This window comes from Cryptomeria japonica, chromosome 3 (genome assembly GCF_030272615.1).
Source record: "Cryptomeria japonica chromosome 3, Sugi_1.0, whole genome shotgun sequence".
Lineage (NCBI taxonomy): Eukaryota > Viridiplantae > Streptophyta > Pinopsida > Cupressales > Cupressaceae > Cryptomeria > Cryptomeria japonica.
In genome coordinates, this window is record NC_081407.1 from 476327614 (window position 1) to 476344958 (window position 17345).

At 33.5% G+C, this 17345-nt stretch overlaps 1 protein-coding gene across 10 annotated transcripts in view; it reads right to left on the bottom strand.

Moving 5' to 3' along the window:
• Positions 1–2210: 2210 nt before the first annotated feature.
• The window catches only part of LOC131029575 (protein DECREASED SIZE EXCLUSION LIMIT 1), a 279735-nt gene continuing 264600 nt past the window's right edge, over positions 2211–17345 (bottom strand). For all 10 annotated transcript variants that reach the window (XM_057960093.2, XM_057960089.2, XM_057960087.2 and 7 more), the window contains one exon: positions 2211–2573. In XM_057960093.2, the coding sequence (XP_057816076.1) occupies positions 2454–2573 (120 nt within the window). In that variant the 3' untranslated portion in view covers positions 2211–2453. The remainder of the gene's footprint in view (positions 2574–17345) is intronic.

Consider the following 17345-nt stretch of genomic DNA (forward strand, 5'->3'; position numbering starts at 1 on the left):
TTACCATGTCATTTCATATAAAAAATCCTCCAATTGCTTCCTTCAATCCATTTATGCATACCACAAAATCCTTCTCCATGTCAAACACTCTTAGGATTTATACATATGTAAGCTTTCATTTAATCTCCTAAAAAACATTCTCATATTTTCTTCATAATACAAATTTCCTTCCTTTCTTTCATAATTTGGCAATCAATGTTGCTATCTTAGAATTTTTTTAAGAAAAATGCCTATAACACTATTAATCCCATAAAATTGTAAATTTTAGCAACATTTATTGGCATTGACTATCCTAATATTGTGTTAATATTTGCTAGATCCACTACTATGGCTTCACTTCATATTGTATGACCTATATACTAGATCTCTTTATAAAGGATGAATATTTTTCTAATCTCTTGTATAGATCATTTACAATCTATATTACAACACCTAAAATGTTGCTAATGCTCTCCTATATAGAGTAAAACCAAAGTTTCAAACAAAAATACAAGAACTAAATTATCTAGGTGCTTTTGAAATATGTTATTCATTAAATTAATAATGATTGTTATGCCATTCATCGATCCAAATGATAAAAGCACCAACTCATTATGGTCATACCTAGCTCAAAACATAGCTTGTCTTTCTCTTTAGTTCTCATTTGATGCAATCCTTATCAAATATCAATAGTTGATAAATTTGCAACAAGTTAAATTTATTGTTTTCTTTATCTACCAATAATCTACATAACCTCCATGATCCATCATTCTTTATTTCGTGAATATAAATGGTACTCCCCAAAGTCATATGCAATCTCACAAAACCCTTATCAATCAACTCCTACATCTACATTTGAAATCAATGCAAATCTAGTGTTTTCATCTTATTAGGAGCTCTAAATAATAGTTGTCCCTATTGTTAAGTCTATTATAATATCCATCTCCCTCATCGGTAGCAATCCTAATAATTCTACTAGGAAAGCATTTGCAAATTCCAACACAATTAGGTGATCATTTAGGGTAGGTTCCCATGTTCATGTTATTGTAGTAGCAACATATACTCAACATCCCCACAATCATTTTTCAACCTTAAAGCAATTATAAACCTTGGGGAAATAGGTCTGGAAATCCCTCGGATCTCTATTGTACCATTATTTCCATCTAAACAATTAGACATTAAGTGACAAGCTATGATGTCTCTATGATTTTCCAACCAACCCATTCATATGACTACGTTGAATCTTGATTAGGGAACCAACAAATACATTGTACTCATGAAATCTCTAAAACTACTAAACCACCTTTGCCTTGGACACTAGTGATGTAACAAACTCTAGAGTCTAACTATAATTCCCAATTCTATAGAAAGCCGACTTAACAAATCACATTTCTTAATACACGAAGATGAGAAAAATCTATCATTTCTTGGATCTATTAGATTGACATGTGCTAGGTTTTTATCATAGTTGTAATTTAAATATTAAATATTTATTTGATATTCTTTTAAAATAAAAAACCTATTTAACTCTATAAAATGAATTAGATTAATTAATTTTTTTGGACTTTTGAAATTTCACATATACATACATATAGGAATATAAAACATGGTTATTTTTAAGATAAGAAATATAAAGATTTATATTATATGTAATTTGTGCAGGCTTGTGTTTATGTGTGCATGTGCATGCATGTTTATGAGTGTATGTGTGTGCATTTTTGTGCACAATAGCATCTCTATGGACATGAATGTGTGCATCAAGCCCATGCACATGTGCCTACATGTGTATTTGTATGTACTTCAACATGTATATTCAAATATAGAAGAAACCTTTTTAAGAGACAACCACAAAATTTGGAAGACTCCAGTAGTCTTTAAGATCTTGAGAACTACATTGCTCGTGCCTTACATTTGAAAGGTGCATCCTAATGACTTATGTGCGGTCGAACATTCGTATACAACAAGTAGTTGTGTATGCCTTATAAAAAGCATTCACCTTTTTCTCTAAAAATAACCATAAAATTATCCTTCCCTAAAATTTGATATTGTGTTTAAGAGGGATTTCAATGAGTGAATATCTAAATATTCACATGTAAAAAAAATGATATTGAATCTTATGCCAAAAAGACAAATTTAGTTGTTTAGTGACTAAAATTATCATATATTCAAAGTGCATTTAACTAATTACCCATAATATGATTTGAGATAAATTTAACAAAATTAACACGAAATGATTAAAGAGCATACCTTGCATGATATTGTACAATCCTTCTAGATTGGTTTTTCCACAAACAATTATCCATCTATTTGTTGATTGAACTTCTTCCATAGACTTTATGAACAAAAAAACCTTTGTGAAATTATATTTGAAATTGACATTAATCTATTAAATGGTTGCATTTTTAAACACATATCCTATTGTTAGAAAGTAACTAAACAAATGCATTCTTAAGAGGCTCAAGACAAAATTAACATCAAAGAGAATTATTGGATTGAGTAGTAGAAGGTGGATATAATGACCACAAAGCAATAGTGCCATCCTCAGATGAAGATGCAAATAATTTGCAATCGTTTGAATAAGAGACACTTGTCACCTACATTCTCAAGGGGAATAGTATGTTAGTATATATATAATATATTTTATAAATGGCAGCTTCAAAAGAAAAAAAGATATTAATCAATGGCCAATACTCCTTAATGCTAGAACTACTAAATTCTTTTATACCTAATTCCTCGCTTTAAGCTTCTCTTTGATAAGACATAACAAATACAAGAGAGTATTATCAAATGCACCAAGCTTAAGTAGAAAAAGTGTAAATAGATAACAAAAGTATTGGTAGACAAATAAAACTTGAACCAATTGATTCTTATATCTAGTTGAAGTGAAAAATTAAAAAAAAACAAATCAATTTGTAGTAAGTTAATTTATTTTTAAAGTTAAGACTAAAATGAAGAGGATAAAGTAGACATTAGGAGGGATTAATTGTATGGTAGAAGGCAGGTTGAAGGTGACAATTACCTAAAAGAAGTGGAATATTAACAAAAAAATTTATTTATTATTTTTGTTTTCATTTTTCATAATTCCCAAGAAGTATAAATGAGAATTTAGAAACTCAAAAACATTTATGAAATAAAAATTTACAAATCTTAACTATAATTTTAAAAATGGCATGGACACCGAGAAAACATTTATAAACAACAAAAAAATAAAAATGACTAATGTATATAATAAATATTGTTCTTGGAGAGAAGCCCCTTTTGTAGGTTATGTCTAAAGGAATGAAAAAGAACATTTTGTCCTCATTCCTCCATCCTTAAGAATTCATGTTCTAGGTGCATCCAAATTTACCCTTAAACATGTCCCAAAGAATAGTATTTATTATATACACCAATTGTTTATTGTTTGTTCACAATTTATTTTTTTAATGTCAAATTATATTTTACTTATTAGTCTTTTGAATCATTTAAATGTACATGTGTGTACACAAATATATAAAAGGCCTCAACACTTGTTATATACACAAATTGTTTCTTTATTGTTCACAAATATTTTTTTTATGCCAACTTATATTTCACTTATTAGCGTTTTGAGTCATTTAAATGTATATGTGTGTACATAAACACATACAAGGCCTCAACACTTGCTTTCTTGCTATCAATGGCTATGGAAGAGCCCTCCCTAACTTCCCAGTCAAAATTTATTCACAAAAAAAAAAAAAAAGTCCCCCTTATGACAACTTGTTTCAAGGACCTCAAACAAATCCATCATGCTCATTTGACCATAGCTGATCAAATTATCGCTCAACATGACCAAGGAGATTGTAGTCTATTATGCTCAAGAGTTTGCCTACAAAATCATTCTGACTAGTGATCTTATGCCCCTTCAAACCTTAAGAAGTCATTAATAGTTTGCAAGTGTGTAAGCATTACCCAATTTCTTACAACTTAACTCCATCTATTGATTTGAACACATCCTTGCACACTAGATCATGAATAAGATCGATCATCTTGCTTCTCCTTATGTAGTCACTTGCATGCCAATCTTGTGCATAATTGCTTTGCCTATAGATGAATAACCAAGTAGTACTTTAGCCTTATTCATTCTATGCACACAACAATGTGACATTAGGAATCTCTTGCACTCAAGCCACAACAACTTTGTAAAGATCTTCAAGCATCTTGGCTTTCATATGATTTATACATCTTCAAATCATGTTTTTCTTTGTTGGCTACTCGTGGGTCTCATGGGTTGTTTGGTCTCGTGGAAGTTATTAAAAGCATTCATTCAGATTCTTTGCCTTCCAACTTCACATTTGATCACGTGTGAGACACATGGAACGCCAAAATCCACGTGCTTCCACACACACCGGACTTAGATGATCCAATACCACAACAATTAGCAACATACAAGTATGACACTTGGAACTGTAAGCACATAATGCATGACAACATATTGAACCACATGTAATCCAAACCATATGGGTTTGACACTTAGCAACCTCTTATCTACATACGCCTAGCTAGTAGCACTAGACCTCCATTGCAAGCACTAGCACTGTGTCTTTTTTTACTTTGTTTTTGTGTAGCCACACACGCGCGCGTGCACATATACACATTCTTTGCATTTTTTTCTATTTGTATTCTTTTAGTTTGATGGCTTGTTCACTTCCTAGTTCTTTTTTGTTAGTTTTTGTTATGTTGTTTTAGTATTTGTCAATTATATTGTTAATTTTTGTACACATTAATTATATTTTTATTATATATTCTATTTTTACATTTAATTAATGATAATACTCGTCGTGTTAGTAATTGCTCTCTTCCATTTATTTGGTTGTTATGTTTGGGACTTTATTGTTCCTCTTTCATCATTTGGTTTTGGATTTTCCCCTTCGTTTTGTTTTTTTAAAGTCTTTGTGTTTGTCTCTCTTTTTTCTTCCTTATTGTGTTTTTTCTTATTTCTTCAATTTTCCTTGTATCGTTTTCCTTGCTTGTGTTTATTTTTCTTTTTTTGTTAGATCGGTTTCTTTGTTGTTGGTTTTCTGTTTACTATTGCTTCTAGTTGATTTTTTTGTTTGTTTGTGCATTGGTAATTAATTTTGTACTATGTTGGTTTGTTTTGTTTTTGTTTCTTCCTCTTTTTTATACATTGTTTCTTGGTGCACGTATTTCTTAATTAAATTTAGTTTTGTTTTTTTGTTGATTTCCTCTTTGTTTCTTCTTTTTTTCCTTTTTTTCCTTTGTTCCTTCCTTTGATCCCTTGGACTTTGTGCCTCTCATCTCCCCACACCCTCTTTTTAGTCACCTTGAACTACTTCTATTTTCATTTCTCTTTTCAAGCTTTCTCATCTTAATGATGAATCATGGAGCATGATCTGAAACGTTGATGAAAAAATTGTTTAAAGTTAAATCCAGAAGCTATCAAGATAATATTAATATGGTTTAGATGGTATTGTATTAGTATATATTTTTGGAAAATAATAATAATATTATCTTTATATTAATATATTATAATTTTAAGACATACAAATATATTGATTTTAATTTTTTTACAATATACCAAACGTGTTCAACCACCTTAAAAAAATTGAATCAACATATCATATCCACATACCATACCTGTACCCAATCCCGATCCATTAAATTAGTTAAATAGTTGTCTTTGAAATTATTATGGTTTTCCATATCTTGTCTTACAAGTTGAATTATGCATTCAATAATTCATGGTATTGTTTTAGTAGTCCACATAATTTAGATGTATTGTGAAATGTTAATCCAAAAGGATTCACCAAATAAGGTTCTTTGGAAGGTTCTTTAGTGTACTATAGACCAAAGACGTATTCCCACAATTGCCACGAGACATGACAAAGAACTTGGCATTACCTTTAAGTGTTCTTGTTAGCGAACCATGGTGAAAAAACATATTTAGGGGCAACCATTAATGGAAAAGCGAGGTTGTTAGATGCACAACTGAGGACATGATCACATCATCTTAGATGTGAGATCGATAGGTGGAAAATACCCAAAGAAACTTGGGAAGAAAGAGTTTGCATGTTCTGCAACAAGGGGGCGACAAAAGCAGAATGACACTTCATAATGGAATGCTTTGCCTATGAGGATATTCGTAGTCGGTACGAAAATGGCTTAAAAGTTGACAACATGCACCAATTATTTGAGGAAGACAAAATTAACCAGACAACCAACCTGCTAGTCAAAATCAATAGAAGGAGATCAAAGATTGAAAAGAATCTGAAGATAAGTTAGGGGTGTTTGTCTTGGTCCCATCGACTGTTTAGTCTCATGGACGTCACTAAAATATTTCATTCATTCATTCAATGCAAAGACCAAACTAAACTCTCTAGAAAATGCTATGCGTGCTCCAAAAGTGACACAGTGCACTTTGTAGAGAGAAGCACTTATGTGGAAAAAGTACATTCATCAAATGTCCTATAGGTTTGACCGTGGCTCTATCAAGTCCAATACACCTCTAGGTAAGACAATCCAAATAAGACCACAAAGTTTAATTCACAAAAAAAATGACATTATCTAGAGAATCACTTTGTAGACTTCAAACAAATTAATCAACGCCACAACCAACATGGGTCATGGTATGCCTAGTGACACACCAGCTCATCAAAGCCACAATAAAGATTGGCATAGGACATAGTTCCATTTCCAAGGGAGATGATCTAGCTTCCTAGTGACCCTTGGCCTTCATGACATGATTCTTGTAATCTATATTCTATAATACACATCGTAATTATGAATTGATTCAAGCAACAAATCGGAAGATAGCAACCAAAAACCTTTCTCAAGAGTATTGTCATAATGAATAGCTGAATAAAATGCATTCATATGTACTAAATGAATAACTGAATAAAATATACATTATTTCAATTATTTCTTTTATCTTTGTTTGGTATAGATGTTTATAAGTTTCCACACATGCTATAAATCATTGAGATTCTCATCTCAAAAAGTTGTCCACTGGGATTCTAATCCTAGTTCCTAGATCAACTATCCTTCAATTATCCTCCAAGGTTTAGAATATGATCATCTACCCTCTTTCAACAACCAAACACATTTTTTATTGGCCATACAGAAAATCATGTATTCATTGCCATCACTCCCTCATCCTTGTTGGAATCAATGAACACCGAGAGAGTGGGGAGGGGGAGGGGGGGTTGAATCAATGTTCTGCAATTTGCTGATTTATTAAATGGATTCTAATTTAACCACCAAATGCAAAGAATAGAAACTATAATGCAGAAACACAAAGAAAATAATCACACAACCATAACACCAAAATCTTTATGTGGAAACCCGGAAAGGGAAAAACCACGGTGGGATTGAGTACCCACAATATTATTATACTATGACCAGTAGTAAAACAATATTACAAAACTAGAATGCACTTGCATTCAGGCTCACTGCCTAGAGCTCACTGCTCAATTACAAAACAAGGCTACAACCCTAAAGGACTCACTGTCCTACAATTGAGATATAGAAGCAAATACAATGTCTGAACTAGAATATAGCATCTACAAATGCCTTGAATCAGTTCTGGTTAAGCTCAAAATGATCCGCTGCCACTGCTCTAAGAAACTGCTCAGTTCTGCTCTGCTGCCAAATCTAGATCACCAAAACTCAAGATGTGCACGTGAAACTATGCTCAATCGCTCCCAAAAACAATTCCGCATATTCACCATCATCTAAAATGATCATCCAAGTCGATCTTATATATCTGCACCACCAAAATAGATCTCTATCAATTCAGCTTCACAAAACTGTAAAATATGAAACGTGTAGTCTCATGTCGGCTCAATCCACCACAAATCCATTATCGGGCCTAAAACATGTGATCACAAGCTTTACGCGCAACGACACAAACTCCTTGAACACAACACCAATCACCGAAATCATCCCTTCAAGTCTGCAACACACGTTACCCAGCTATCCACACAATAGCTCTACTCTTCCAAAATCACCGGATATTGAACCGAGAATCATGCACTAGAATCAACACCGGAGGCTAGAATTACAAGATGATCTATCTTAAACAACCAATCGACTATCCCAATCATCGCAACCAAAACTGCATCACCGGAAATGAATTGTGCTCACTGAATCTGTACATTGTGTTCATACTCTGTCGGACTAATGCCTAAAGTCAATATGAATTCCGGTAGATCAAATCTACAGGTACCGAATAGGATTACTAGGTTGAGTTGCCATCAATGACAACCCCTAAGTAATCTCCATGCATCTAACATCACTAGAACATTGTCTCTTGCCAACAATCCTTTCATAGACTTCAACAATAGACCCTTACAAAAAAGATGCCCCCAAGAACCAAGGGATCAAATAGTAATGCTATGAGTGAATTTTGTACTTGGTGTTGGTGCTTGATTCAAAGTTATGTATGTATTAAGAGTTTTTTATGATATGAGAAGTTTATCATATGGTAGTTAGGAAGTTGTTTCTTTTGCTTTTATTAAAGGCTTTCATGATTGGTATTAAATGTTCAATCATCCGGTGGATATCAAATTCTTGCTCTTGCTTCCTGTGATTTTTATAATGGAAAATTAATGTTTTTCTTTTTATTTTTGTTACTTCCTTGTTTGAGCTCGATTCCAACAGTGGTATTAGAGCCACGAGAGGCCCATAAAGGGTGATAGGGAGAAGGGGTGAAAGATGAATATCTACTGCCTATGTTGGTGAATAATAGTCTGGTTGAAGGAATAAAATATGTATGTAGTGGCTTATTGAACACCATAAGAAAATGCCTAGGAGCCATTGGAGCGTGTTACAACTTCAACCAGAGCATTTTTCAAATTTACATCCTTGTGACAACAATGCAAGTTAGAACAAGGATGATGTGAAGCCATATAATTTAAAGAAAGTTTATGCACAAGATAGAGGCCATAGAAAATACATTTACAACAATAATCATTAATCCATTGTTAACAATGCATACATCTTTCACATTTTTTATTCTACCACTAGTATATTTCCACCTAGCAATATCTAGTGTTATAACTCCCGATCTGAATTTAAGTTAAAATTGCGTAATGTTCCGCTAAGGCAAAAGAATACAAGATGGGGTTTGTGAAGTTTTGTTCTAGAAAAAATAGGTATGGTGGAAATTTATCAAAACTCAAATAAAAAATAAGAAACTTGTTTCTAAGTCAATAAGAGGTAGGCTTTGAAACCTATTCCAATATATGGAGGTATAAGGTGTAACATGGGTGTATTTTTGGAGAAAATCAATACCCTAACACTTCTTGCTCTTAGCTTGCATTATAGAAAAAGATTGTTTAATTTATGACATGGGTAAGATTAACTCCAAAATGATATAAATAATGGAGCATAAACATGGAACACACTTTAATTTTAATTATTTGTGTGAAATGGTTGAGAAAGCAACATTCCCCTAATGATACTGCAAATTTAGAAGAATTCTTAAAAAAAGGATATACAAACTTTGGCTTTGATTAAATCTACTTGTTCACCTCAAGTCATCATTTATATTAAAACACTGAAATCAAAAGCTTGGAAAACATAAATCTTTCTAAAAGGCCCTTTGCAATAGTTCTCCACTCTCATCTTATAGGAGGAGCTTCAAGATTTCCTTCCAAGAAAGAAGGTTTTTTAAAATAAGGTTGGAGTTTCCAAGAATATAGGAATGGACTAGGAAAAGCGGATACTACAAATATCTTGGTTCTTGAAAATTTGCAAAAGTGAACACAACACTCAAGCAAAATCTTTTGCAATAGACATGAGCTTCATATCAAGCAAAGATGTGACATAAGTTGTCCAATGCGCAACACAAATAGTAGTTTTACCACTACCCTTGTAAACTAGGGACTATAGCACTAATGTACATAGTCCTAGGTGTAGTAGGATAATATTTTATATTTCCTAGATACACTAGAAATTGAAAAGTCATCTAGAAGATGAACTGAACAATCATTTCAGATTGTTAAATGTGTACATTGTATCTCGATCATTTTGATAAATAGAAAAATAGTTAAGCATTTCATTGAACATTTTTTTGGTTGTCTAAATCTCATCCATTTCATTTGTTAATCTTTTAATCATTTCATTTCTAGACCTAACCAATGAAAGAGGTAAACCTAGTGAAGGCACTAAAATATGCACTTTTCCTTTCACTACCCCTAAAGATCTTGTCATGTTTGAGTTCATGAAGAGTTTATTGCACTCAAGGCAATTTTCGCTCTCTCTTGATTTGAAAAAGTTCCTTTGTTAGATCAACTCACCATATGGAAAGGTTGTTAATCAATATTATCCTTCACAAACAAAGGAGAAAGGATATTAGCATCATCATCATCTAAAATATCATCTACATCCTCCAAGAGTATATTTAAAAACTGTCAGATGGTTAAGCTACTAAAAACTCTCCTTTTGACTTCAAATTCATCCATGCAATTGGCCCAATAATATTTGTATCTTTGCATGATGCCCTTCAACTCATATGTATATTTCCCATAGTAAGGTTTGAAGTTAAATCTAACTATCTCACTAATAATGAATTTGGAATCTCCAACACTCTTACATTTGTATATTCCCAACTAAATTGAGAATTAAACCCTAACCTATGTCTCCCTAAAAATTGCTAGATATTCTCCATGTAAATGATCTTGCCACATAAATGTGTTGGAAACAAATACCCATATAAATGTGAAAGCAGGGAATTCAATGTACCAATCCAGCCAATCAAAAATTATAGACATCACATTCTCTAAGATGCGCCTATGCATCTGATCATCCATTTTTTTTTTCAAGTGGCTAAGAAAGGCATTGTTCGCCCTCTGATAATGTTTAAGAGACAACTGAGGCAATTGCATTTACATGAGTATATTGTTGAGGTCTCACTATATTCAACCTTGCAAAAGTGCCTCTATATGCCATGAGATATGCAATAGATGATGTCATCTTAAATGCATGAGTTTGCTCAAAATCTACCAACTGCTTATGCAAGTATTCATTAATTTGTGATGACCAATCAAAATGTTCTGTCCATTCACATATAGTGCTCATGAGGTAAATCATCCATGGTCTGAATGTACATGCTTCCTCATGTCTTGTGACTCGTTTGAGTAAGGTGATCATTAGAGAATTCACCCTTGAATTTCCCTCTAACTAGGGCTTTTGGCAATTGTATTTTCTTTTCTTTCAACCACTTCTTTTCAATCTGCTTTTTGGAAATCCAAACACCTTACTTTCCCAAACCTTTTCACATTCCTCAAGATCTACTCCAAGTGTTTCTTCACAAAGAGCTATAGAAAACGCTATTTTGATCTATGCTGAGCTTAGCTTCCAAAGAACTTGCCATCTACTTATTTAATCTCTCTCATCTTTGGATAATAGTGTTTAATGGATGATAGGATAAACTCAAGGCTTTGTCCAAATACAGGTAATAAAACCACTTGAACAAGGCCACTATCCATGAACTTCTCAGCCATTTTAATCTTGCTTTTGATTTCTCACCCAAATTTAATCCTTCCATGCTAACATGATAGGTCAGTCTCCTTGACTTTTGGAAATTCACGAATGAAGATGGATGGTATATCCACAGAAAGCAATTAATATTGCATGGTTGCAAAAGTAGGGTTAGTTATTTTGTCTGCTTGGTGGATGGAATTAGAACACTCTAACACTGTTGTTTAAAAACTATCTTGTATAGGTACTGCCTTTCTTGACAATCTCAGAAAACCCTTTCTGGCAATACAAATATGTCAGCCAATTGCTTTAAATTTGCAGAATTTAAAGTAAATTCATAGTGAAATAGAAGGAAAGCTATTTATGATGGCTTTGCTGCCATTGTGAATGCAAAGACTGGCTTATTGAATATGTTGCTGCTAACCCCTGCTGTTATGATGACTCCTGCTATTGATATCACTGTTTTATGTCAGAATTTGGTGCTGCTCTGCTAGAATGACAGTTAAATACTGCCGTTCAATGCTTTAGAAGTCATTAGTATTACTCATCTTGGAATGAGTACTGCCTCTTCTATTCATTGTTGGAAGCAAAGTTTTAAAACTAGGACTCGCCACGGACTCGGCAAACCAAAAATTTGGACTCGGACTCAGACTCGTGAAAGACTCGCGAAAGACTCGGCAAAAAAAAAAACCGTAGTTTTACAAAAAAACGTAAAGAAATTAATGCATTTAGAGAACATAAGAGCCATAATTGAAACATTACACATGCCATATGATCTACAAACGTGCAATATTTGAAATTTGAAATACTAAATCTAAATACCCAGATTTCTTCAATGCTAATTATGTTGTTATATGGAGCCTAATCAGGCTTGGAGGTTAAATTTTCACTACTTTCATCAGCGCAGTTTCCCCCTATATTTTTCGACGGGGGTTTGGGGGCAGTGCCCCTTGTGTGCTCCCTGTTGCAATACAGGGCGGGGTCGAGGGGTAGCGCCCCGCGAGGCCAAAAATACTTTTATTATTTTATAAAGGCGCCGGGTGTTATTTTTTTATTGGCAAAAAAACCCTTCATGAGATATTTCACTCCCTCAGTTACGCCAAATGAAAGCAAAAACATAAAAAAAAAACTCACTTTTAAATCTTGCATGACGTTTTTTTTGGGTCGCACGAGTCCATCTGAAAGACTCGCGAGTCCATGAAAAAGACTCGCCAGGACTCGCCTCGCGAGTCGACTCGTGGCTCCCATGGACTCGCGAGTCCGTGGTTAGTCCACGAGTTTTAAAACTATGGTTGGAAGGACTGCTGCTGCTCATGCTCTGCTGCAGCTTTCTGCTGTTCACTGTTAGAAGGATAGCTGTGACATGAATAAGAATTTGTAGGCTTATTTAAGCAGAGCAGCATACTCTACATGATGTGCAAATGCTGCTAAATATATCACTGCTTCTTTTTCTTGTTTAAGTCTGCTATTTTACAAAGGATTTCTTAGCTTGGGCACAGTTCTATATATATCAGACCCTTCTTGATTTTGAAAGGTTAAATTTGCATGAATCGATGTTTCCATCTATAAATATATGTCTCTCTTGCCATGTTCTGGTCAGCTGACTAGTATAGGCACCTCTATTATTAGTTTTCCAGCCTATATGTGGTGTTTGCTTCACAATGTACATACGATTTAAAAAGATGAAATGCCAATTACTTTATTGAGGGGTGCACAGAATATAGAAAATCAATCTTCAAACTCTTCCGACTATCAGCTACCTTCAAGTGTGCACCTCACAATGGAATTGGAGACTTCTGGTAACTTGTCTGATCCCTCTCTAAAAACGGACACTTAACAATACAAACACAATGTTTTGTGTATATATGTAATCCTTCACATACGTGCACACCTTTGTGTAGTCTTCATGCCTTTTTTTGTGTGGAAATTGTATTGAAAAAATACAAAATGTAACTCGGATTCTCATGCTATTACCACACCAGTGTTGCAGATACAAAACACTATATTATACATTATTTCATTGGGTTGTTTTATGTTTGCATTTAAATCTACACTTTTTAGTGCAACACAATATAGTAGAGATGTGCAATACAACTGCTCTTAAAATTGGAAGGGGAAAATCCCTATAAAATAAAAATTTCCTAATACAAACAATATGTACTTGCAATTTACTATGTTTACAATACTTTTCTTGGGATTTCATCTTCAAACTGAAAAAAAATCAAATGTGTAATTTTTTGGGTTTGCCAAGTGTTAAAGGCTAAGATGCTCTTTCAACACAAAACAAAGGATTTTATGCCTTGACAAAAAAAAAAATTTTGTTGCTACATACTTACCTTATTCAACTAAATGCAGAGGTTGAAGTTTTGAACAATACAAGTACACATGTAGAGTTGAATAGATAATCACTAATGTTATAGTTAAAATCAAATGTAGGACTTGGCACATAGCCATGATCTACATCTCCAAACTCACTTACTATACAAAGCTTCAAATTCTAATGTTCCCCTTTTGGTGCTTGACCAATTTGTGCACATTTAGCCAGTTTCCAAGCCTTCCAGAGGCTAACTGGTTAGTTAGGGAGAACTCTAACATTCTTGGAGAAGCATTTGATCAGTCTTGCAGAGCAATTGTTCTTGGGTTTGAGTTCTGTTGGTTAGATGGAGCCCTTTGATGCTTTTGGAATCAATTTCCGACCTTTTGGTTGGTCTCCAAACTTTATAGAGCAGCAGCAAATGTATGTACACTGATTTCTTATATTAGACTAAGTGACAGCAGTATGTTCTATAATTGCAAGTTTATGTTATGATTTATTTGTCAGAATTTAAAAAAAAAAAATATAGGGTGGTTATCACAAATTCATTGCTTAGCACACATAATGAGACATCTCAATACACATTTATAAGAAAGATAAACATAATAAATATCATCGAGATATGAACATAACATTGAATACTAGATGAATACCAAGTCCAGCAATATGCAGAAGTGAGAATTACCATTGATTAAATAAGTGCTAGGTAGCACTTATCTATACCTATTTACAAAGCTTTTGCATGAATATAAATAAAAAGTTAACTGCTATTTCTATTCTAAGAATAGCTAATAGCGTAAAACACAAGTATAAGCAAAATCATGCAACCTCCATTTGAGCTATTGAAATATACTAACTTGTGAAATTTTAATTCTTAACAGTAAATGGAATTACAGCAATACTTTAAAAAATAAAGATAGCCAATTAAGAATGAACTTGCAAATACAAAATAATAGCCCAGAAAGCCTCCATTCCTTTATTCATTAATGTTAAAGTTTGGATCAGATTAGATACGTAAACAGTTTTCTTTTTTTTACTTAGTTCTTACTAACCTATGTGTTAATGAACTCTTGAATGCAGGTTGCTGCACATATGAAGGGAACACAACTTGATGCATAATTTATATGAGAGTCTGCTGTATGAGGCAGATCGATATCTAAAAGGCTTGCACTTATAATTACTGTACTTGCCTTATTAAACTCGAACTGCACCATATTATATACCTTACGGTATAGGCATGTCAATGGACAGACATGCCTCTACGTACGTGGAGACGTGTCGATGAATAGACATGTCTCCACGACATGCCTCTTCATTGCGATGTCTCTACACCTAAGGTTTGTGCAAAGCAAAGATATCTTAATCGTTATTTATTCAGTTTATTATTCAACAACGATTTCTCTTATCGTTTAGTATTTAACGATTCTTCAAATCGTTAATCATTATTGTTACGTGCAATAACAATTTCCATAATCGTTTTGAAGGAGATCGACTTAAGTTGACATGCACGATGATAAATATTTATCAGATTTCTTTATAAGAAAAGTCGATTCATATTGATCAAATGAAATGATCAATATAATCGACACTTATGGATACGGTGCTCATATTCTGATTTGTATAGACAATAATAAATATTTGTTATGTATATATATAGGTATTCGTATATATAATAATAATGACACTTATTATTATTACATATATTAATATATATATATATATATATATATATATTCATATCAATGATAATATGCATTACTTATACATATGAGACTTCTCCAACCAAAACTATAAAACATCAACAATTAATTGGTTTCATAAATATGCCAATAAACAGGCCCTTCTTGTTTGCACAACACTAAGACACACAAGAATAGTTAGACTTATAAACAAGTCAACATACTTACATGAACAAAAACGGAAGTTCATACTCATCTGGTTCCTTAATTATTTCAACAACCAATATTAGAGATCAATAGAGGGCCAAGTCAATAGCAAATCAATGCTTGCGTTTAGAGGCACAATCATATCATAACTAGTATGGATAATAGCTGCGATAAAGACCTATGTTACCCCGAGTATCCGGAACAGGGACGGCTAGGGATAGCAGGACGAGTTTCCGGAATGGCAAAAATTTCTTGCCAATTTTGGGGATAATGGGGGGACGACAAAGGGGATAGCTATATAAAATATAGGGAAAATTTAAAATATATAGGGAAATTTTAAATGTTCATATGAAAAATAGATAAAGCATGTATATATACATTATATTCGTACAAACACATGAATAAACTAGGTATATGTACATTATAGAGCCTTAACATATCACATTTGTGTTCAGAATTCACTATCAATACTCAATATGTATTCATAATTCAAAATTCATTGTTAATACTCAATATGCATTCATAATTCAGAATTCATTGTCAATACTCAATATGCATTCATAATTGAAAATTCATTGTCAATATGCCTGTTAGCAGCAATCAAGAAGGAAGACCGAAGGGGGGGGGTGAATCAGTCTTCGCCGGATCTCAACAAACTAAACTTCAAAACATAAACTGATAGACTACAACAACAGATAGATAAGCAAATTAACAACACAACACACAACACCAAGATTTTTGACGTGGCAAACTCGGTTAAGGGAAAAACCACAGTGGGAACCTACCCACGGTAAGATGATACTCTGCAGTAGTATGTGAAAATATTGCAATGGGGAATGCACACGCATTTAGGCACACTGCCAAGAGCTCACTGCTCAAAAGATATATGCCCGGAAGGCTACAACCCTCAGGGAAGTCTCACTGACTTACAATATGATTCGGACTACAATCCGGAAGGAATGAACTGCAATGATAGCATCTACAAATGCTTGATGACAGTTTTGGTTAAGCACAGTTGTCTTCTCTGCAACACCAAACACACCTCAACACTTCGCTGAATGATATATCCTTGCTTGCTCAATCTCCTCTCTCTGATAATGCAGACATAATACCAACACCTAAATAACATAAACATCTCACCTATATATACAAATCATCAACCTTGATAACAAGGTCAGCTAAAACCCTCAACTCTCAATTCACAATTACAAAAATTACATTGCACGATACAAAGATCAACCACTGGACCAATATTATGATTTACAATACATAGCATGGACCTAATTCAAATACCCAAACAATTACATCCATCGGAAATCCTGCCAAGATCAACCGCAACACGCTATACCACCAGAAATACTGCATAACACGAAAATCATCACCAGTTCATAGAAATCACCAAACAATCGCACAACGATCAATGTGGATCGCCAAACCAAATAGGACACGACTAGGAAACATCAGCAAGCATGTTAGAATCATCCGAAATAGTTACACCAACACCTCTTTTCAAATCTTCATCAGTCAACGTCTCAAAGCTCAAGAACACAACCAATCAGCAACTGTCATGAGGAAAGATAACTTGCAGAGCACCAAATCACGAACCATTTGAAATGAAGATACACAAGATCATCCCAAACAATAATCCAAAGTCTCAGCACAAGATCTGATCACACCAAAATATACTAGAGGAAATACCGGATTCT